At 36.2% G+C, this 25,114-nt stretch overlaps 1 protein-coding gene across 2 annotated transcripts in view; it reads left to right on the top strand.

Moving 5' to 3' along the window:
• The window catches only part of WDR70 (WD repeat domain 70), a 144,679-nt gene that overhangs the window by 85,395 nt on the left and 34,170 nt on the right, over nt 1-25,114 (top strand). For both annotated transcript variants that reach the window (XM_050912469.1, XM_050912470.1), the window contains one exon: nt 19,085-19,184. In XM_050912469.1, coding sequence (XP_050768426.1) covers nt 19,085-19,184 — 100 coding nt within the window. The remainder of the gene's footprint in view (nt 1-19,084; nt 19,185-25,114) is intronic.

Here is a 25,114-nt window from a genome sequence, read left to right as displayed (position 1 = left end):
CTTGCAAAGGTGAACAAGAAAATATTAAGTCATGATGAAGTGGTGCAGTTTTGGGGGTACAAACTGTAGGTGACACAGGTAGGTAAATAATAGGTAAAGCTGTGGAGAATCAACACGTGAGGGTTAAGCTGCTTGAAGGAATACATAGCAGAAATATTAACTTCTGATTTTTGAAGAAGAATTTTTTAATACCCATCCAGCAAATATCATTTGTCTTTGTTGAAACAAGTGTAGAGCTGTATACACAGATTTTGCTGTACTACAGTACAGTTCTGTTTCAAGTCAAAATTAAGACAGCATTTCTGTTTAACTTGAGAAGGCTCTATTGAGTCTGTAACAAAAATCACTAGTGTTTAAAGGCAGAAAATAGTTGCTATAATTTCTTGTACTTGATCAGTTAGGAATGATTCTGGCATCTTTATTTTAGACTATGGATTTGGCACATATGCAGCAGGAAGGACAGATTCAGGAAGGTGTTTAAAGTTAACTGTAACTTAGTTGACCATACTGTCATGCCAGAGCTGATCCGATAAAGGCCTGTTTTGACTGTCTGAATTCATTTTTGCATTTAAGCAAAAATATAAATGACATTTCAACCCAGCTGTTGAATGCCCATAGCACTGTTCCTGCATATGATGGTAAAAGCACAAACTAAATCCAGGAAGGTGTTCCTACCAGATATTATGGTTCACACTACATACTATCCATAGTGCCTGTTATCCTGGTGTCTATGGAGGTTTTTAGACACATTTATTTTTGACCGGAGTAGAAACTCCTGTCAAACACAGAGCCCACTTCAAAGTTTCTCTTTGCTTCAGTGAAAATGTAAAGCCCCTGCTTTCCCACAGAAGTGTCATGAAAACAGCAGTACCAAGGGCAGAAGTGGATACTTTGATAGGAAGGAAGGTCTGATAATGCCCTTTCCTAGAGCAAAAGGGGCACTCATTAGAGGCAGGCACACTGCTGCAGTGCTGGGAGGAAGCCACTCTTCCTCTGGGGGTTCACAAAGGCCGTACCACTTTACAAGGTGGCAGAAGCTCCCTGTCGAAGCGCCCAGAAATCTTCCTTGCCACAGTAGCCATAGTTTCTGACTGCTGGTTATGGGTTTATTATCCTCTGCTCCACATGTGACTTGCTAACTTTACACCTGACTACAGGAATCCCACTGATGTGTCTATCAAAGGGCAAACAAATTAAAAATCAACCTGTTGTGTGGTGGCATCTCCATCACCCCTGTGGTGTCACTTGTGTTTGTTGCTCAGTAGTGTAGAACTTGGTCCAGAATGGTGTGATTAAATAATTCTTTGAGTATTTTTTTTTTTTATTTAGAGAGAAACAAGATCTTTTCTATTCCATGTTTTATCATCCCTGCTGAAGTCAAAGTAGCTGTTTGTTGTAAGTTAGCGTCATGAGTTAGTTGTTTTTTCCAAGCCACTTACAGCCACCTCAGTATCTGCTTTTTTTTAAATTATATTGTTGTGCCTAGGGAGTGATTTTGGTGTGTGATCAATTCCCTTCTTTAGTTCTGACCAGTAACGCACACCATGAGTGTTTCATTCAGTTTTCTGCTTCCACTGTTTTTCTGGTGCAATTCCAAATCTCCCAGCTGTATGTAGTGAGAGTAAAAACAATTTTAGAACTTTTGGAGGAACACTTTTTTTGTCTTCATGACACTGACATTGGTAACTTGCTAATGCTGAAGTTAGCCAAATGCATTCCAGGTCTGCCTTGCTTTCTCCAAACTTCCTCAGCATGATCATGATCCATTATAATCACCTGCCTCAGAGGATTTTTTCGTTTTGTCATAAATCTGTGTTATTTTCTCACGTACGTTATTTTGTCAGTGCATGTTTTTTCTTTAAGGTTCAAGTACATGTGCATTTACAGTGCACATTAGCAGAACAATCTGTCAGCGTGTTTGAAATATTATGAACACTGTCAACTTGGCTTAAAATAACAGCTTCAAAGGACATAAAAAATAACTTCCTTCAAACTTCCAATGAATAGTGGAAACAATAGTGTGAAATAGTCAATCATAACATAACACATTAGAACTCTCTCAATTTAAATGTTCTGAGACGTGGAGAAGTGTCTGGCAAATATGGAGAGTTGGAGAACGTTAGTGAGCAAAATAAGACCGGACCTTGAAAATTAATGATTCACAGGGCAGTGCAGTAAAACCACTATATTTACCTATGGTTCAGATAGGTTCAAATTCCTCATCTTGCCTGTGCTTGCCCATTCAGAGTTGTTTGCGAGACCAATAGTAATACATATTGCTGAACAAGCTGATCCGTGGAGCCAGTCTTTAGTATCAAGAATGAAGTGCGTCTTGCAATCAGTAAACCTCTGTGTGCCCAGTTTTCCCGTGTAGAACTGGGAGTATCTCGTTCACAGAGATACGGAAAGACTGAAGTCATTTTTGTAAAGACTGTTAGTACACTTGGTGGGTAGATTAAAAATGTATTGTGAGTTAATACTGATAGAAATCTCTTTAATGAACAAAAAAGCTCCACTCATTTTCCACACTAAACAGGAAAGGATTGAGATGTTTTTCATTGATTACAAATAGGATCTATTAGGGTGAAATAGCTAAACTTCTTAGTTAGCCTTTCTTAGTCTTTCAAACCATCTGATGAGGATACCTGTTAGGTGAATTTTCCCTCCAGCTTTTCCTGGGTGCATTCAGCCCTGGACTGCATGAACAGCTTCTCTGCATATGGCAGCCTGAATCATGTTTCTCAGTTTCACACATCACATATTTTATGGTATATCATTGCAGCTGTGATACAAAAATATCACAAATGTGATAAGGATGTTGGGGAGGCAGAGTTCGTAAGGAGTGGTGATGTCTTTTAAATGCCTTTAAGAAAACAGCTTGTACGCCCAAAATCTTGTATGGTTTTTTTCTAGCTATATTAAATTGGGTCTGTTTAGAAACCTTGAGTAATTTTTATATGCTTTTAGCTATCTAATGTCTGCGCTGTAAGTAGTAAAGAATTAGCTTTGACGGATATATCTGTAATAGGTTTATCTTTTTATGTAGTGTAAATCTGAACAGGAAAGATGCAATGTTTTATGATTTTCAACATAATTTAATTCTCATTAAACACAAATTGATTCAGTGCTCAGGGAAAGATTTTTATAGCTAGTGATTAACTTCTATTCTTTTACTTTCTTGTTTTATAAAAGACCTGGTGGTATGTTTAACTGTTCTTCAGCTATTTCCTGCTCAAAAGTAAGCATCTACTATGGTATTGCTGAACTACTGCTTTGCTAGTGTTTTCTTTTTTCCTGGTTTTAAAGACTTAGTTTGATTTTAAATTGCTGGAATAATTTATGTATTTTGATCAGTTTTAAGTTCCTTAGCTAAAGCTTGAAGTGATTTTACAGAACTTAAAATGCACAATAATAATGAAATCCAACACTATACTAATATACTGCCCACATGAATATCCTCAGGAGTGGTGTGATCAAATTGTAATCCCAATAACCTGTTTTCCACACACCCTTAAGCCACCCTATCCTCAGAATATAAGGGGAAGAAAAGTGGGATGTCGCAGTATGCACTGAAGTTAAGCAGATCTAAGCTCTGTACATTTTAATTACAAATACTCATGTTAAAAGTATTTTCCAAATAATTGCATGATTTATACATGTAAGAGAAATACATTTCTATATTTAGTGATTGTTTGCTTTGAAAGGGTTTTTGTAAGCTTTAGTTTTGCGGTGTGCAGTATGAAGTTTTAAGGTGGAGTTTTCAGAGATGAAAAGTTTTACAAGTATTGGAGCCATTTTGAAGAAATACTGTACAACTAAGGACACAGATTTAGATAATGCAAAAAGATCATGTAAGTTTTTTGTTTTTGTTTTTGTTTTTTTTTTTGGCCTAAATAGGGTGACCCTTTTGTTTTGGAATGGGAATCCAAGCCCAAATCTTATTTGGAAATTTTTTTGTAAACTTTATTTTGCTGTTCTTGATGGATTTTTACAGCTGATGCTGCCAAGACAGAGTAATGAAAACTAGTAGTAAGATCCGAGACTTGCTGTAAATACTTTCTCAATTAATTGGAAGGTCCTTTGAGGGAATTTATACCCATGCTTTGGGAAGATGAGATTGTTGGGTCTTTGCACAGTTACAGGATACTTTTTGCATATGCTGACATGCAAAAGGCATAGCTCTCAGCAATAAATTCTTGAAATGCACGTCTTATGTCTGTCTATTAGAAAACTTTACTAGTGTGCCTATGCCTTTTTAGATATAGTTTCTACCAGGCAAAGATCATAGTGTGTCTTTGGCATCTGGTCCATCACAGCATTCCAGAATTATGCTCTTTTCGCACCAGCTAGATTTTATTCATTATTTTGGCCATGCAATATTAATTTATCTATTTCGATATTTTGTTTTGGTTTTGCTTATATAGAATTTGGGTTTTATATTGATATCTTTACAGCATTAAAATTATTCCAGTGAAATGTCAATATATAATAGAAACAATTTACGATGACTATTCTTAAATTTGCTGAATATCACTACTACAGCTAAACAGCAGGCAAATCTTCCAATTTCCCCCAAGTACGTAACATGCTGCGTGCTTTGAAGAGGGCAGTCTGGCTACATCTGGAAACTTCTTGTGTAAATACAAGATGAAGGATATCCAAATATACTATATTCCCCTTTCAAACTTAAGGTAAGTTTTCCATATCCATAATATCCCACCCTTTCATTCCATATGTGTATGTGCCAGACCTCTGCTCCAGAAACTGGAAATCACACACAAGCTTGCCAGCAGCAAATATTAACAGATTCATATATTATTCCTTTTTGTATATGTCTGGTTTAGCCAGTACATCACTATCTATACCCTGAAGCTAGCTGCAGTAAAGAATCTGACAATCATATGCTAAGATAAAATGTGCCCTGCTGTATTTCTAAGTGCCTTTCTCTCTTATGTAATAAACAGTTTATAGTTAAGAACTATCTAAATGTTTGCATTATCTAATATAGTGATGAAAGGCAATTCTAAATCTTGAAGTCTGTCACACCCTGATGAAAATAGCATAAAGGATTTTACTTTGGATTCATGTATGGTTAAAGGAAAAAGGCTTATCCCACAAGGATTATATATCTTTCTTTGATTTACTATTTAGAAAAATAACAGTAGAGCTTCCAGAAATAATTTAAAAATGACAATTTGAGAAGAAGAGAGTAGGCATTATGGCCACGTGATTGGCTTTATTAATATTGTAGTGTTATTAATGTTAATGTAACATGAATAATGTTCCAGAAATAGAAAGATAAAGTAGTGAAAAATAATGAAACAGAAATAGAAGAGCCTTCTTGAGCTAGCTTTGTTATTTTAGAGAAAATTTTCCTTTTATGCAGAGACATAAATTTAGAAGTACAGATGCTACATTTCGTTCTAAGAAGTGAGCTCCAGAGTGGTCTGGCTTATCAGAAAAAATGGCTTTGGTCTAGAGCCTGATAGAGTTTGTAAATTACAAAAAGAATTTTGTGCTTGATGTGTGTATTAGGAAGCTAGTTCTGCATCCAAATGTTTCTCGTTGTTGTTCATAGTATGTCACTATTTCTTGAAGCTAGTGAGGAGATGATCAGCAGGTTTATACTGTGAATTTCGCAAAAGCAATGAAAAGTGTATTTCTGTACAACTCTTGGTCATTAAGTTTGTTTTATTAGAGAAGCCTAAAACTTCCATGTTTTAAAATATGAAAGGAAAGCTGTTACAGCTTGATCAAGTGGATTTATTTAAGAACAAAAAAGGTAGGAAATAATGCCTTCTGATCTGTGGAACATACTCAGTGAAGATTAGGCACTTTCTGTCTGCATATGCTTGCTCTATCTCTTGGGTTAATTTATGGATCCTTCTCCCCCTTCCAGCTTCATGTTTGGATATATCTCTTGCAAGCTTCACTTTTCTCATCAATTCATAACTTTTAGAAAGCTTTCTATTTTGGGGTATTCATAAAGAATAATGTGAAGTGAATTTTAGAAGATAGTGTACTAAGAGCTAGCTGGGTTGAGTTTTTAGATTCAGGTTTTTTTAATAGAAAAGAAAATTAGAAGTAGGGTTTTTTTTAATGAAATGGTCATTTCAGACAATACAAAATCTCAAAACTAAAATAATGATTTGGAATTTTTAAACTTTTGAAATACTTTTTATATTTCCCTTCTCAATTCTTCTCATTACTGTAGTAAACTTTTCTTTTACTTCTTATTTTTTCGTGCTCTCATTTTAAATATTACCAAATTTCTAATTTTTCCAGAGGTCTAATGTAGAAGAGGGATAACAAATTCTTCCCATTTAGGAGCTGTGGGATTTTCATGTACTCCTATGTTACTGACCACTATCAGAAAATGGATACTGGCCTTGGAAACCGATAGTTTAATATTGTGCGGTGCTTGTGTGTAACCTTTTTCATAACTGTTTGATTTAGAAGAAATAAACTTACAGAGAGAAACAGACAGAAAAGTATTTTAATTTTTTTTAGTTCAATTGAATAAGAGTGATTTATTTTGAAATGTGCTCAGTTTTATTACATCAAGAAATATACTCATATTTTTAATAAAAAAATATTCCCAATGAGTCTGTTAGAAATCGAGAAGCTTAAAAAAAAGAAGATAAATTATAGCGAAGCATAGCTTTTGTATGTAACATTAGGTTACAGACACTTGACTCAGAGGAAGTCTGATAAAGAACGCTATTTCTACATAGGGAACAATTGTTTCATGGCTGCATCCATGAAAAGGTGCACTTCTGTGAGGATACAGTTTTAAATGTTCTTAAATAGTTCGCCATAATACACTACAGACTGCCCTCAGTTTCTAAAGAACATCTCATAATTTTAGTTAACTTTATTTTTAAAAAGTTTACATGGCATTTGTAGGAAATTCATAATAAGATTCTAAACCAAAGAAGTTATTTTTGTGTCCATGATTATCAATGAGAAGATAAACTGCAGAACTACACCATCTCTTGGCAGCAGGTACAGAACTAAACCAATCATATGAAATTAAAAGTATTTGTAATAATATTATAATTTTTGTAAGACAGCCTTCAGTGAGGAAGTTTCTTTCAACTCTAGGTATAAATCTCATTTTTAAAATCTAATTGAATATATGTGAGGCTTTCTTTACAAATAAGTAAAACTTCTTCCAGTGCAAAATATTTTAAAATAAAGGGTTTTTTTCATGATCTCCCTGTTTCCTAAAGTTTGTTTTCAACAGATGTTAGTGCTAAACAGTTAGCAGAGAGGGTGGTGAAATAGGTGGAGCATTGTCCAGCTGTGTTTTATTTAATGTATGACTGCAGTGATACTACACAGACTGAAATCGGATACATCCATGGAACAGCTGCCTTCCTCGAACCAAGTTCTAAATTTCTCATGAGATAGAGAACTAGATTTGGAGTTGGATATGACTACCTATATATTTCACACATTATGCATAAATACATATACAGTGTGTCTCCATGTGTCTAAGTATGCTCACAAACTTATGAAATTCTAATTTAATAGAATTTCTGAATGTGTATAATCATTTTAAGCTTTAGTAATTTAAACAAGGTGCTCCTAGATAATTCAACGTATGTAACTTTCATTCAGATTAAGCAATGCGGGGGGTTTTAAAAAAATGACTTTATGGTTACTATTTCACTTTTTACCATGTGTATCTATCAGTTCCAGATTTGGCTTCTGACTGTTTTGTGCTCAAAGCAGTCACCTGTAATCAGCACTAAAACTTGATTTATATTTAATTTTCGGTGTAATGCACTTTATTAAGGTTGGGATAGGATGGCCAAATTAGAAAGTACTGTGCTAGTTCACATACAAAGAGTGAGATATTCTGAAAAAATCCAATTCATTGTATAATCATGGACCATGTTTTTTATGGACACTAAGAGCTCCTGACGAACGTAGCTGCTGTGATCAGTACATACCCTGGTAAGAGCATATAAATGGCACTGTATCCGAGCTCCCTAGCCTGTTTCATTGTCCTCACCAGTATGCAGGTCTGTGATCTCGTTTGGAGAGCAGATTGAGCCCGAGACCTGTAAGCAAATTTCATCTTGTTGAGGTCACCAGAGTATACTGCTGTGACCTTTACAGAGGCTGTTTCACTGGGGCTTGCAAAAGCACAACTAGTACAGGTAGTGTGTTCCTGCCCTTGTAATGGGAGGACTGGCTTATATTCAAGACCACCTTCAACAGCCTGAGTGAATTTCAGAAGTAGGGGCAACTGTTTTAGTCAGCAGAAAGCATTGCGTTGTCAGCCATTGGCTTGTCACTTGTCACAAATGTGCAAATGCTTGGTTGATTTTGATATTTGATGTGTGAAAGTGTGGTGCCAAACTGTGTAGGAGTTGACAGGGGTGGAGGAATGTTTTCTGTCCTCTGGACAGGTCACTGTTTTTTCTTGGCTGTTGCATTGAGATAGGAAAGCAAGGCAAGGCTGCGCTAATGTGTGCTGCTTGTGTGCATGTATAAAACAAACTTCAGTTTTGATTGTTGTTCTTCCGAAACAAATGTGGTTGTGTCAGAAAATGAATCCTTTGGTGTCAAGTTGGTAAGAGGTTTATACCAACAAACAAAAGCAAGGCAGTGTGCAAACTCAATTGCTACTTGTCTCCTTTTTTTTGTCGTTTTAAATGATAGTTTACTGTGTGTCCATATGTGCTATGGAAAAGGGAGTGGTGGTTTTGTTGGTTTTGACTTTGTTTTTCTTTATGTGAGAAAAATACAGATGTGCTTGAGGATTAAGTGAATGATCTGTAATTGCTATTATTGGAAGAGTATGTATTTAAGTCATTGGTAAAATACAGCCGTTAAAGAAGACAAAATGAGGCGACAGTGGACCCTAAAAGTAAAGAACCGTTATCAAGGAAACAAAGAGGGAAAAGACGTCAAAGTAATAATACTGGCAATGGGTTATTGATTGGATTTATTACAGTGTGTTTTACAGTATGTGACAGAACGGAGATGACACATTGTGATGCATATAACAACATTTTTCTTATGATGAATGGTTAAAAGAGGTTAGATCTTCCAGGGAAATTGAGGAGATATGGTATCCAAGTAAGAAAATCGGGAACAGCTTTCATCATGTTGAATTTAAGTTGCCAGTTAAACATTCACAAAGTGATGTCAAGATGAACTAAGATGCTCAGCAGACAGGGAATGATGTACCTTTTCTTGGAAGGTAGTTTAATGGCATGAAAATATTGGTCATGGTTGTGAATAAGGTTTTTAAAAATACATTGTACAGTGACAAGTTCAGTGACCAAGGGGACTGAGTAATGGTGAATAGCCAGTGAAACTGAGAGAAAGAGAGAGAATCACGCACCCAAGGAAATAGTGAAGAAGGGAGCCAACGTAGAAGGTAGAAGATGAAGAATGTAAGTGTAGAAGGTGTACAGGAGATACTGGACCTCATAAAACAATGAAGAAGGGGAATAGAAAATAAGCACTTTTTTCCAAGGCTGATGAGAATGAGGATGGGGTAGCATTTTTGGATTTGTCAGGGGTAAATCTGTTGAGACTCAGGAAGGAATTTAAATGGGATTGACAAGGAATGAGGATGGAGGAGAAGGCAGTATTGGATGAAAAGGCCAACGTGTGGAAAAAGAGTAATGGAGAGAAAGAAACATGGAGCTATTTGGTGAAAAGTGGATGATGCAAATGAGATTTCTGAGATATGACTTTCACAAACAGCAGTTCATGTATCTCCCTGTGCTCTGAAGATGCCACTGCTGATGGAGAAGACATAGGAAGTTGCCAGGCATGAGTGTGAAATATTGTGCTGAAATGAAACTGGAAGGCTAGGATGAGAAAATGGAAGGAATCTTTTTGTTGGAGGGAGAAGAATTTTAGGGGTGCTAGTGGTGAAAGAATATTGGAGTCAGGAGAGGTACTACAGAGTATCATAAAAAATGGAAATAGGAAAAGAAGAGAAAAGAGGGGTTTGAAGCAACATTAGCAGTAGAGGAGAAGGCTAATTGCAGAATTAAAAATTCTGTAACAATTCTGTGCTCTTCAGAGACAAATTAGTATGGAGATACTGCAGCCCGTTTGAGGGAGTCTTGGATATTGATTAGGACATTTTTACATTACCATAGCTTTAGTAATCAGATTATTATTTATGTGAAATGAGACAGAAGGGATTAATTGATTTAAGGATGTTAATTCCAAACACAGGAATTCTATCCTCTTGTATTTAAACAGTAATCTGTTTTTAATATCTATTAAAAAAGAAAACTAATTTCAAAAGTGATCAATGTTTGAAATATATTCAGGAATCTCACTGTAGAACAGCAAGCCACATTTTTCTAAAAGATATTACAAGTTTTTTCACTCTACCTAATGCTCAGGTACTTGATTGCTGCTCTGTAGACTAGATTGGAAACTGGATATGACAGGGTGTTGTGCAGTGTAGATGGATAAATATATAGTATGTTTTAAAATGGAAACATTCATTTTCAAGTAATTTCAATATTGAGTGTCAGAAATCAAATCCAAGTATACTAGAGCCTCATCTTGCAGAAGCAGTGAAATCTTGGTTTTAAATTTAACTTATTTTACAAAGTATCTTTAATCATGAAAGATTTTAAGGGTGGTTTTGGGTTGAAGCTGATGCTACCACAAAACCCAAACTGCCAGAGTTATTTACGACAGTATGTTGTTTCTGAGCTAAATGCTGGATGAATTCAAATGCACTATTCAATTGTAATTTGTTGTATTCTAACAAAACCACATTTTGTCAAAAGACCTTTCAACACCTGTATATTGTACGCATGGAAACAGTGATTAACACTGTAATATTTTACTTGTAAAACCAGTAAATTTGTTATCTGTAACTTTGGGTTTACAGATTCTGAAGCTGAGTGGGAATTTATTTCTTTTCCCTATGGAACACTGTATTGGGTTAGTATAAGCTACTTGCAGAAAACAATTTTTTAAATTTTTTTCCACTTTGCCAATTTTTTGCTTACAAATGTGTAGTGTTTTTTATTTGTTTGCTTATTTAGCTAGTCAATTATATAAAATCACTGTGAGAAAAAAAGCAACGTCGAAGTAATCATGACACTGAGATAGGAATATTGCTTTAAAAGAAAATAAGTTTGCTTGAGTTACCTTCCCCCCTCCCCCGATCAGCTTCTTACTTTTACATTGTACTCATACATAACTCTGGGGCCTAATCCTGAAGTTGCTGAACTCATCAGGTAAAATTCTGAGTTAAAGGTAACTGAAATCGAGGGCATTTAGCAACTCTGCATCTTGCAGATTAATAGCAACTTATCTTTGGTTTTTAAAAAAATGCATATCCCTCACCATCCACAAGTGCCCGGCTGACCTGTAACAGAGGAAAAGGACCTGCCCTTAACTTCTCAAAAAAAACTTCTCTCAACAACATACTTTGCTAAATGATGATGGCATTTTTTGTTTTCTAGCGGCTTTTTAAAAAAATTTCAAATATGTATGGTCCTTGAAAATCAGTGTTAAGTACATTGAGCTAATAGTCTCAGTCACCTTATGCAACATTATTTATAAACCACCGAGGCTTTGAGTTAAGAATGCTCATTTTATCACAGAAATACTTCATGTGGCAAAATATCACTTACCCTTTTAACTGAGGCATTTTTCCTTCCTTGCCTTTCCACCCAAATAAATAAAACGATATCCATGGTTTAAAAAATTTGTATTATTTTAATTAATAAGCAGAGAAAATACGGCATAACCGTTTGCAGTACATTTTTATTGGAAAAATCAAATAATGTAGAAGAAATAATAGCTCATTATATGTTACAAGAAGTTTAGTGAAAGTGACTGTTCATTTCTTAGAGAAATACACCCATCTTGTTGAAATACACATTTTAGCTACTTTTTTCCAACAAGTAAGTAAATACATTATACAGCCACCTTTGATAACTCACTGCAAACTACATCTTTTTTGGCTCAAGTGTTACTGAACCAGAAATAGTAGCTTTATGTGAATTTCTGTATATTTTCAGTTATATTTCACTCTATTCACACTGTACCTCTATAAGATCACCAAAATGGGTCTTAAGCTTTGGGAGCACTGAAGACTGAAAGAATATGAGAAATTATATTGAACTATGGTGGGAATAACTTTGTGGTAGTTGCTTTTTAAAGGCATCTTTGTAGCTTCTTTATATTTTTTCTATTTATATTTTTGTTTGTTTATTGCCAATAGGCAAAAGGCTACTTTTAATTAATATGAAACATCCGGTGTTGGCATAGGTAAGTTTGAAGCAATCTGTGGACTTTCAGTGGGGTTCTAGTATATCTTAACTAAATTTTTAATGAAATTTTTACAGAATAACATTGATCAGATTTGATTCTCTTCTGGAAGGCAAAGGAACCTTCAACAGCTGGGCAAGTCTAAGAGTGATTAATTTTTGAGAGAGGCAAAAGGAGGTGGGGTTTTTTTTTGTTTGTTTACAGAAGCCATATTTATGATAGTAAAAAGGAGAAAAATTGTAAATTTGTTAGGATAACGGGATGGGTTAGATAAGTTATGAAAAGATACAAAGGAGTGTTTCTTTTACATCCTTGTACGTTTTTCTCATGCAGTGTAAAAAATCCCCAAAGGAAGCCAACTGAATTGTTTCCAAAAGCTATTTTTATTAGTAATATTTATCGTTTTTGTGGCCAAGATAGATTATTTTCTCAAATGCAAAGTTTGACAGTGCAGCCAAACATTCAGCTGGGGTTTCATTTTCAAACCATTAGGCAAATATTTAGCAATGCTGTTAAGAAGCCATCTTTCTAAAATGGTTTCCTTGATTAATTAACTTAAATCTTTCTTGATGAATTAACTTAAACAAGAAGAAATTGTGTCTGTGGTCAGCGATATTCTTAGAAATTGAATGCTCTAAGTGGTGAAGGAGGCATGGGCAGATAGGAAGGACTTTCTCATCACTCTGCAGTGGTTCAGAGACATCTCTAAGGCAAGCCAGCCTGCTTGCTTCCTTGTTTTGTCTAAGACCACATATAGTCACATGTATCGAGTGCCTTGCCTCATTGCCTTCTGTGTAAATGTTAGAGATTTTTTTTCAATAGAAATCAACTTTTTGTATCAAGTTGCAATTAACAAAATGCTAAATCATTTTTCACCTTGACTGGCTACACTGCTATATGGCTTCTCTTCTAAGAATGCTGTTTTCCGTAACAGCCCAACGTTTTCCGACTAAGCATTTCACACTTGTGTTTTCATTTTTGTTCATAGTTCCATGATATAATGCATGATTCATTGCAAGTGATTGAAGAATTTATAAACTTTAAAAATAGTTACAGAGCTGGGTTTTTTTGTGGTTTTTTTTTTTTCCTGGTTTTGTAGGTTTTTCATTGCAATGCAGTCAAGAAAAATGGCAGACTATTTAAAAAAAAAAAGCCAAGTCTCTTATCTGTTCAGTAATTGCAAATAACTAGGAAAACTTCTCTATGAAATACATGTGAAAGATTATTGGAGGGTATTGAACCACTGCTGAGTATGAGAGAGAAGGAAATCCCAAAGACTTGCCTCCCCTAGAATATCATCCCTCCACCCAGAAGGCGGCCTTAGTTGCAACAGATGAGAATATAATGGACATGCAGGACAGTTAAATACAATTGCCAGTCAGATGTCCTGGTTATGGCAAATAAAGTTAGGTTACTGTATTCATAATTGGTTAATTAGGATTGAGAGAAGGGAAGGAGAGTTTCAGGTCTGCTAATGATACATGCAGGTATCACTGAGTTAGAAAATCACGGACAAGAGCAAATCATGTAACAGTGTAATCATGTAAACACTAGAACCTCAAATTTCACGACTTAATCTTGTTTCACATCAGTATGGTCATTACTGAAACAGCATCCATTTCTGCACCACGGGAAGTGGTGTTGAAGAGCTGTCACATAAATTGAAAGCCCAGGGATCATGTTCACAGAGACTTAAGGAAAGCATCTGATATAGTCTGCAACTGCCTCCTCAGGGAAAAAATTGAGAAATTCCTGATTTCAGCTGGCATATGTAGACCTGATAATTTGTAAGTGATATACTAAACCCAGAAAGTACAGTTACATTTCTTTTCTGGATTATAATTGAGAGCAAAGCAAATAAGCTTCCTTCAGTAGAGATGACCGAAGAGGGGATGGGGAAATAGCCATTTGGAGAGTGTAACGTGTGCCCTGGGAACCTGTCTGTCTTGTCAGCTGTGGTCACAGCTCTGAGATTGCTGGCTGTCTCTGATGGGATCACTTTCAACAAAGACCTGGACAGCTTTGCTCAGTTACGACTAAAAAGAAGGTTTCTGGTTTGTTTGTTTGTTTTCTTCTTGCAGCTTTATAGCTTGTGCCTTTGTCACCTTGAGACTGGCCTATGATAACATGTTATCTTGGAAGGCTTTTATGTTTATTAAAAATTATCATTTTTGCAGCTGAATATTGTCAGTGTCAGCTAATCTATTTTGCTAAAAGTATCTTAGTCAGGTGAAAACACCCGTTTAAATCTCAAACAGCCATACATGGCTTGGGACTTGCCTCTCTGGCATCTCTGCCCAGCTAGTCCTACCCTTCCACCTCACGTTTGAAACCAGAGTAAATCCCCATTTCCAGCTCTCTCAAGGAGCGTTGGAAACATTCTTTGATGTGAAAGAGCAGGAACAGCTGGTAAGCGAGCATGGGAGGCATCGTTAGAGATGAGCTTCCCTGTTCAGAATACACCTTCCTTGTGCTGGAGCAAAATGGAGTAGATTGCACATTGCTAGTGGCATGCTCAGTATTGGATAGAGTTCCTTTTGCTGTAGATACAGTTGTGGTTGTATGGTTGACTGTGTTCACACTAATAAATGAGTAAAATTTTGTTATGCATCTGTAATACAGGGAAAGGTTGCTATAACAATCTTTGTAGATCTCACTTTCCCCAAGGCCTTCCTTAATTTACTGCCTCTGCTTTTAAAAAAAATCTTGAAGATGTTAGGAACAAGAAGGAAGAACAATGTCTTGGCTGGGACATCTGTTGTTTCGTTAGAAGAAAAAAGCTGGGGGGGAACATTATAATCTTTGGAAAGTGTCGGCTTACTGTGAAATATTGTATCCTAGAAACAATGTGGAAAGTTCAAGAATTTCATTAGTTAAGCGTATTGTTCTTTTGCTCATGGACGTGGCTTGGATTTCTGAGATGAACAAACTGACTAAGTCTATCTTCTGCTTTTCCTAGAACATGTTTTATTTAGGATTCTGGAGAAGTAGAGCAGTTGTGTGACAGAACTCCACGCGGCTCTGTTGTAGGTCATTTGTTTGTGATAAACACTTCATGTGGCCACTGTCTTTACTTCCCATATTGGTCCTCTTCAATCCACCCAGATTTTTGTACAAAAGATATTAATTACTGACGCTGCAGTCATGTACCTCCCCCTCCACACCCCCCCACCCCTCCATCCTTTCTCTGGCTTCCTCTTATCTTCTGGTTCTCATCCTCTCTGAGGACTGCGGTGATACTGCAAACCCTGACGTTTATCTGTTATCCTAGGTTTTTTGATACATGCAACTGTGTCCTTTCTCACATGTGCTTCATGTTTGCTGCCTGTCATTTCATGTTGCACACAAGTCCAGTCAGCTGTAATTGCTTAACAAAAATATATGTGCTAATACAAAGCTAGAAGGAAAGTGCTTACATTGCTGGAGTTATTTGCTAGAAAGCCTTCGAACAAGTTGCAGAAGATAGAGTGTGTTACTGCAGAATTTGCTGAAATAACTAAACCTTTAAAAAATTCTAAGGACTGATGAACTTGTCAAATTTTGTATGGCACATGAATAGTACTCCATAATAGCAGGCACCTCTGCAACAAAGGAGAGGGGTAATGAGGGAGAAATGTAGATATGCTTTGCCCTAATTATCGTTACATCTTTATCTAGTGTTTCAATGCTCTCTCTTTCCCTTCCTGAATCAAACTTTTGAATTGTGTACATTAGTTCTGTTGTTTCATGTCTTTCCAGCAAAAAACATTCTGAAAACAATTTTTTTTGCTAATGATTTGTTAGCAAGATTAGACATCTGTTAAAAATGTTAGGAGGCCAGAGGCCAAACACGTTATTTTCTTTGAAAACTACAACGAACATTTGCCAGTATATGTAAAAACTTCTTGTTCAACCTTCTATCATTTTTAGAGCAACCTTCAATCATTTTAGAATATTTGATTTAGTATTACAATTCAGGGTTATATTCCTTTGCAGAATAATATATGGAGGGCAAGCTTGCAGAGCTCAAAGTTAGGAAAACAATCTTTTTACTGGTAAACTGAGCAAATTTATTTTTAAAGACAAACAGAATTGCTGATGCAATCTTACTGTCCCTTTCAGACGAGTCTCGTTTTACATGAAATCCTAAGGCATTGAAGCTGGATAGAATTGGGCTAAGTTTTCATTTTTGTGATTAAAGGGCAAATAATGTCTGAGTCTTGGATATCTGTATGTTGCTATTTTTCTTTTTCTATGGGCAGCTGAAAAAGGGTAAGAACTGGTTGAAGTATAGGTACTTCATTGAGAAGGCTCCATAGTGGGTGACATATTTAAGGTGAGCTGTTAATTCCTGAAAGATACAGTTCAGGTTTGATTAATGGATTCATAAATTCAGGCTAAATAAAATCAGTATCTTTGACCATAGAAAAATAACAAGACTCCTGAAACATTATGTGATTTACTATCTATCTATCTATCTATCTATCTACATATATAGAGAAATTTGGGTTTTTTACTAGTAAAACATAAAAGAAAAGGCATTGGTTGGACCCCAAATCTTTATCTTAATTTGTATCCAAAACAAAACAAAAGGAAGGAATTTCAGATTGATTGAGGATGAAATGAAAGGGAAAAAAAAACCCCACCCTTGCATTAAGTTGGGCAGCAAAATGAAAAAAATGTTATTTTAATACATGTATGTCAGTGTGACATTGCCAGGGAGGGATGGGATTGTTGAGTAGACAAGTGTTGTGAAGCCCAAAGCTTTTCCAATTTATTTGAAATAGCTAAATACCATATTGTAATCTTTCTGTCATTTTTTTTAGGTGTGATTATTAACCATTTATGATGTTTTTGCAAGTGTCCATGGTATTTCTTAGACAGAAAATACATCATTTTAATTGCTTGTTAATGTTTAACAAATATTAGAGAAAATTTGTTTTCTGATAGCCAATTCACAGTTTATCCTTTATATGTTACCACACACTTGGAAAATTTTATGTAATTGGATGCATAAAATATGTTTTTTAGTATTTCTAAACACCTCCACCAAAGAAATACAGTTGCAAACTGCAGTCTGTTTGTAGAGTTTCTCCAGGATATGCACAATTGTCTAGAAGTGACAGTAATTTGAAAACAAGTACTATAGCTAAATGTAGGCTATTACATTCTATGTCCAAATACTGTAAGAAGCATTTACTTGGTGTTTAAAGTCCTCCTTTGTTTGTTGAAGAGTCATTTGTGGAGGAAATGACTTACGTGACTCCTCTCAAAACTTGACTAAATCTGCACACCAAAATAAGCTTGCAATCATTATTAATGTCATCACACAAAGATTCTCTAGCTTTTGGACCAAATTTAGAACAAATACTTGAAAGGGTAAACAACATTAATTACTTTACTAGCTTGGGTCTTTTGCCTACAAAATAGCCCATAAAAAGAGCCTTAGTAAGGTGCATAGCCAAAATTACAAGATACAGTAACTGGGGATTCCTGTGCAAGCTTAATTCAGTCCATGTGTTTGCATTTCCTGATCACATCTCCTTTTTTATTCTGTAGAGCTGTGTCACTTTTAATGTATAGAATGGATAGTAATCACTAAGCAGCTGCTAAGTATTTTGTCCTCTTACTGTTCAGGGTGTGATTCTAGATCTGACTTACTGCATGCTGTTCAAACCCTCCTCTGAAAATATATGCTTCTATGCATATTTTTCTGGTTTGCTCATCACTACGGTAAATAAAGAACTTTAAGGTCACTAATTTGTCGTGTTCTCCTCTGTATGAGGAAGGGCATGTTTTAATCCTTTTCTTACAGGTGGGATGCTGAGATACAGTTGCACAGGCAACTTTTACTTCTTGAATGCTTTATTTTACAACTATATGAAGTAGGTTTGTGTTAGGAAAAGAGGGCAAATGAGAAATGTAATTTCCTAGGTGTTCAAAAAGAAGTCAACCTGTCTCAAATTCCTTCGTCTCTGTTTCTGCCTTTTCCCTTTTCTTCCATTGTCCCTTCCTGTGTATGAAAGGCATCTTGGTATCTTAGCTGAGACCTTTGGTTTTGGTTGGGAAGTAGGAAAGCTTGATTTTACAGAAGTACTAAAATTTAATTTGAGGTTCCTCCCTTTTTAATAGAATTTTTAGGGATTTTACTGATTTTACTGATTAATAAATAAGAAGTCAGCTCTAGACAAGAACAAAACGTTAACTTGAAAGTAATTTCTACCTTTCTCTAGGATTATCAGTAAAATAGAAATAATTAAAAATAAACATACATCATTCCCAAACTTGAATTTTATTGCAGCTAAATGGAACTTAAACCTCAGAATAGCTGAGCTTTGTTCCATTATATAAGCCATGACTTTTGGCAGGGATTAAATTTGGCAAAAGTAAATTCTTCCAGTCCTTCTTTTAAGTCCTTTCCAAAGTATGTATATTGTATTTTGGTATTTTTTGTAACTATAAGCCTGCTTAGGGGAGTGTTGAGAACTGTCTTAAAACGTATTTTTATCTTAACCAGGCGTAACTACCTTTATTCAGTGCTAGTGGGAATTTTCCAATAGTGCTGATGCTATGTAAATGTCGACTGTATAATTAAACCGATGAAAAAGTCAAATTTTGCATTCAAGCTCTTACTATGAAAGCCTATTCTGAAACATATATGACATTTTTAAAAGGCTGTAGAAATATTTAGCTTCTGTACGTGCTAAAAATTCAGAGTTTTCTGTTTAAATTTAGGAATAGCAGCAGAGTACACAAAACGATATAAAGAAATGTTTCTCCCATCTTGAAATAAGCAAGTTTTCTAATGTTTTATTTATTTGACAAACAGGTACACACAAAGTTCCACTGCAGGCAAGCCCATGCTCCAGGCACTGACACTTCATGCTTGACATTTTCCTATGACGGTACTGTCCTTGCCAGCCGGGGAGGTAGGTGATTGAAAGAACCCTTTGATGTGTTGAATGTAAGACAATTTTAACTTTACTAAGTGAAATGGTTCGGTAAACAAACCATTTAAATCATGTAATTGTTAAATGTGATGGTTTATGATGGAGGTAAGATAGTGAAATCAGATACTAGTGATTTAAACCTGAAGCATTTCACGATTTATATCTTTTATTTTGATACACCATGCAATACTGTGTTCCTGAAAGCGCATTTTACAGTAGTTAAGGAATATTTTAAGAGAACTTTGCTGTTTATATTACACAGTTCCTGATCTGTCTTCTTGTGTAGCATTAATAATACACCCAAAGGAAATTATTAGCTTAATTAAAAATAAAACGAGCCCAGTTCTGTTACTTACTTCTTCCCAGGAAGATTACTGCCTCTTAATAACAGTATCTCTATTCTGGAATTATTAATTCCTCAAACAGCTTTCTTATGCTGTGTCCTTTTCTGTTCTAATTGGAATATTTATCTAATTTATATTACAAACATCAGGAGGTGATGCCTGGAAGTGAGTGGCCAAGAGGTACTTGAATGGCAAAAAAATTTGAAATGTTTACAGGACAGGAAAAAAACGCTTATTTTTTAAACTTTAGATAAAACTTTTATAAAAAAGTCTTAGATAACAGAACAAGTCTTGAGAAGGCAAAGATATATCTGAAGACTCATTCACTCCAGTATTAGAATGTATTGGAGAGGATGGTGTCTGCCTAAGACAGCTTTTCATACGGAGATTTGTCTACCCAGTATTTTGCAGGCAGGTGCAAGCATACAATCCGAGCTATCTGGATGGAAACCAGCTGTAACCAGAAGCTATGTGTATGTATTAGCATGGCCCCAAGGCCAAATAAACAGGCCTAGGGAGAGGCAGTATATGTTAATGTCGGCTAACATTGTGCCTAACATATGTGCAGGACATCTGGTCAGTTTGGTACGTAGACAGAATGAGATTACATATACAAAATACCAGGATAGAGGTATTCATAATGGCAAAAGCTCTGAAGCAGGGGATGTGCTTCCAAGCCAAGGGCTGTAGCTTGCAACTGCTTTGTGTCCTCCCCCTCCCCCTGCCCCTGATGAGTAGAGTGGCATTGGTGCCTTTTACAGCATATGCAGCTGCTGTTGGATGCTACCTCTCTGACTTCTTTGTGTGTCTTGCCACGTTTCTAAGATTCCAAACATTGTCTTCCCCAGATGACATCTTTCAGAGTAAGATGATGGTAGTCTTGTCCTCCACAGCCCTAGGCTTAGTAGGGCACGCTAATGGCACTTGGATTGTTTCTTAATTGCTGTTCAGGCTCCTGGATCAGGAGTTTTTCTGCCATGCTACTCATCGTGAATGAGTCCTAAGTGGTTAAGGTAAAAATTCTCAAACTTGCTGGTCCTTACTGAACCAGACACTTACGATGTGAGAACCTTCTCTTCCTTGGAAAGTAGGTGAACCATCTGTCTTTCTGTTCTGGGCTAAGTGAAACGCTGCATCTGTTTGCCAGTGGTGTTGCCCCCGAAAAACTCACACAGACATACTTTATAAGATTTAAAGACAAACCTCAGTGTGCTTTTAAATATTAACACCAAACAAGGTTAACACTTACGTGAGGAATATTCACTAGTGCTGTCTTGAAACCTCCATTTATGTAAATTCTCTTATATTTCACATTTATGAATGTAGATCACATAAATGACCTTTGCTTATTTTTATTGCATGTGGCACTTTTGGTTGCCTACTCTTCCTCATCTGTCTCCAGATTTTGTGTCACGTTAAACAGACTTTCACTTACTTGTGTTTTATCTACCACATTCTGCTCTAAGCTATATAAAATGTTGATTGGTTGTTTGCAGAATGTAAGACTGTACGGAAATTTGGCCCTTCAGTGTGGATAAAAGTGCTACCTTTGTCTAGTGTATTAAAAAAAAAAAAAAAGCTCTGTGTGCGCTATGCTAGAGAATAAGGAGGATTCATACCTTATTTTGACTTGTTTGGTTAGTGCTTTAATATGAATGTTGCTTTGGATCTGTACCAACAAAAGAGGATGTGGATCCAGCATTTATAGATTAACATACCTGCCAAGTGCTGAGGATCAAAGAGAGGATAGTTGTTTGGGGAATGGGGACTTTCATTGAAAGCCTGATTGACTCTCCTGCATCCGATGTAGATTCTGTGTTGGATATGGGAGAGATGAGGCAGGGCTCAGCTGCAAGCACAGGGGAAAATGAAGAGCTAAGGAGCTGCTTATGAGAGTTCCCAGTCTTACTCTTGTTCAGTATTAGGTAGTAACTTGACAGAAACTTAAGAAAGTGATATTGTTGCACACTTGTAACTATGAAAGTAATTTTTTCTAAATACAGTGAAGATAGTATTTGGGGAACATTTTCTTTGCTTAGCAGTAAATAGGTAAGGATTAGGACTGGACTTGGGGTGCTGTTGTAAAAATTTAAAAAAACTTTTTTTGACTCCTGATATGTACAGAATTTACGGAGTTAGTTTTTGTCATAATATGAAGCAATGACTTCATTAATTCCATGAATCTCATGATAGCTGTTAGTTTGATAGTTCATTTATTTTCTGTGGTATGAACAGTGTGCAGACTCATGGCATCTTAATCAGTAAACTTACATAGGAAAATAAGTTCACCATAGTTAAACTGGAGAAAAAATATGCACATCTAAGCTTATTAGATAGCTTATGCAGATACATGCTTTCTTTTGAGCTCAAAAATTATTTTTTTTGTGTTTCCTTTTGATGTTTTGGTTTTGGGTGGGTTGTTTTTTTTTTTAGTTTTAGCTGTATTTCTCTTTTCACAATGTTCTCGAGGAAAAATAAAATGTTTAATTTTGAAGTTGGTTTAAAAAGTAGAAACACCTTGAGTACAGTTTCCTGTATAATCAAGGATTATGCAGCAGCATGTATAGTGACTTTCTGTTTTGTGTAGAGTGATAATATATTGCTCTTTATGGTAAATACAAACATTAGCATTTTAAAAATCAAACAGTTTTACGTCAAGTAATAATTCTCAGGAGCTGAAGGCTGATGTTCATTTCAAACAATGCCAAAAATGCATTCATTAGCTTTAATAGGCATAGTCAACTATCTGTAATACTTGGAGCTGAAATGGCTTCTCAAAGTCTTCCAGTATCCTTCATTTCCATATGTTTAAAGAGGATGATGCACTTAAATATTTGGCCAGGCTGGTATGGATGCAGGTGATGGTGAGAGCTGTTCCAAGTGTAAGTGCAGAATCCCCAATTTGTGGCTTCCCTCCCAAGGCCTTTGGCTCGGCGTGAGTGTGGTCCCCACCTGTGGTGCCTCTGAAGGTCGTTCTTTAGCTCTTGCAGCTCCTCTTGCAGAGCCAGTGCAGAATGCAGAAGCATATACCTTATTCTGTAAGGTACCTCTCCACATAAATAGTATAAGCCTTCACAGAAAGGCTCAGAGTTTATAAACATATTCTGGTGCTCCCTTGCGGTAAGCTTTGTTATGCTATGTCTTTCCTATGCTGTATTTTTTTTTTTTTATATTCTCATTTCCTATGTTTCTTTGCTTTCCCCAATGATCTTTGTGAATTCCTGTCCTGAATAGCTTTGCTTTCAAGACAGGGCTCCCTCTTTAGAATAGGATCTTCTCGAAGGGTGTTGCTGACTTCAGGCTTTTTGAGTTTCTGGCAGCACTTTTGCTTCTTTTGGACCCATTTGCATCCATGTACTTGTCTTCCTAGTCAGTATCATCTGAAAATAAAAAAAAAAAATCAGATAAAATCTTTGTGGTATCAGTGCATTGGCCTTGTTTTGACCAAAAGCCGTTTGCAAAATGCCTATCCTGGCTCACCAAAAACTGTTTTTCTAGGACCTGCTTGTTACCTCTTGATAAATCCAATGCTCAATACCATTGGCATAATGGTGGCTGACCTCATTGTATCAGACTAGAGCCTGTTTATTGGTATCCTTCTTATTAAAATGGCAAAGAACAGAGTTTGAAATGCTACTAAAAATGCTATAAAAGCTTTAAATAATCCTGCCAGGCTTTGGAGAAGTCTGTCATCAAGAAAAATACTGAATGATCTGAGTGGACTGTTTTGAATGCTTCATACTGAACTGCACAACTTCGGTTTATATGGGTTTTTTTAAAGGTAACTATTTTTGTCCATATATGAAGTAACTAAAAATAGATCAGTACTGCTACAGCTCTTGTAAAGAAGCCCCTTAAGCATCGATGGAAGGATGCTACTGGAAAAAATCCTTGGTGGTGTGGAAAGTTAATGTGTCTGTTTTCTTAGTGACGGTGATTTCAACTTCAAATACAGATTAGATTCAGGAACCAGGATCGTATTTGCAACACAGAAAATTTTAATTAGAAAAAATGAATTTGGGCAAATTCTTAATGACAGTAAGAGTTTCACAGCATTGGCCAAGTCATTCTACTAGCATTTCTTCCTTTCCGAATACTTAACCATCTGTTTCTGCACAGTATAAGACAGTGTTGATTTGAAATCAACCATGAATTTTGAGTCCTTCTCGAGTCTTCTAATTTTTTAAACCAGCGGATTATATTTTCTTGTTAGCAGAAGAGCTATAGCTAAATGTCTGACTGCATCTGTCCTGCTAAAGCCTGGCAGGACTACAGCTTGAAGATCATGTCAAGGCTCATTCCACTCAGAACAGAACAGCCTTGGCTGCTAGCCTTAGATCTGTCCCTATCCAGGAGATTTGCAGAATGGCCAAGTGGTATCCTTTGCATACATTTATAAAGTGCTGGTGCTTTAGATACAACATCTCGCTGATAAGTGTTTTTTTGTTGGGGGTGGGAGGGAAAAGGGAGGGTTCATATTACAAGACCAAATGCTTTGAAGTGCTTGGAATGGAGTCTACTGGGAAACAATAAGAAAACAGATATTCCCAAAATAGGAACTTTTTTCTTTCTTGTCATTTTTTAGCTTCCCAATGAGAAATATACTCTGCTCTAGACATCATTTATTTAAGTTGTCCACTTCTTAAAAATATTTTGTAGTAAGGAGTTATCCTAGTCTTTAATATAAACATACATGATGTACGAGGCCACACATTACTGCTTTCCCTGTAAAGGGTACTGCTGGCCTTGATTTCTTTTGTTACAGCATGTTACTTTTTTTTTTTTTAAACCATTTTATTTCCAAGGCCTACTTTAAGCTCTTGATCTCAAAGGCTGTGAATCCACAAAATACTTTTAGAGAACAAAATTACTTCCTTGCAAGGTTTGTGCTTTGGAAGGAAGCAGGTCTGTGGAATACCAGTCACTTGCCTCCTTTTCCTCCTAGGTCAGGAAGATTTTGTAACTTTTTGTCTAAAATTAATATCTGGATATTTTCAAAGAGAATTGTTGTTTGAAAGTCCTTCTTTTCACCCTTCAAAGCGCTGAGGCATTGATGTCAAATGCAAGGAGGTGTCTAGGTGCATGAAGTGAGGTGCTTCAAAGCTCAAATTCTGTAGCTCGTCTCATGCTGGAAATATGTATCCCAGAGGGATGATCAGCAGAGATGTAGATCTCTCTGAGAATAACTAACTAATCTCTTCCCCCCCCGCCCCTTCTCACTTTGTTAATATGTCATAACTTTTCGAAAAGGAATAAACAGCCTGACTTTTACTGGCCTACAGTCACACCATGTTTATCAAACAGAGATGAGAATTGATATAAATGTCTTGCTGTAACCTCGATTTTGGCTTTTATGGCCAAAGGTGGTGTGGAGGGGTGTGAAAAGGTTTTGTTATAGCAAGTGTGGGTTCACTGGCTTCCCTTCTCCACCTTCCCCAAAGATTTCTGACTGATTCCAGGGCCTGTTCTCCATACTGAGACTGCAGTTTGTTGCTGTTTGCCTGCTAAAGAAAGGGGGAGACTTCATGTGCCTTCCTGATGATTTTTTCAGGGCAGGTAGAAACC

Source organism: Gymnogyps californianus, chromosome Z (assembly GCF_018139145.2).
Source record: "Gymnogyps californianus isolate 813 chromosome Z, ASM1813914v2, whole genome shotgun sequence".
Lineage (NCBI taxonomy): Eukaryota > Metazoa > Chordata > Aves > Accipitriformes > Cathartidae > Gymnogyps > Gymnogyps californianus.
This window is presented reverse-complemented; position numbering and strand designations above follow the sequence as displayed.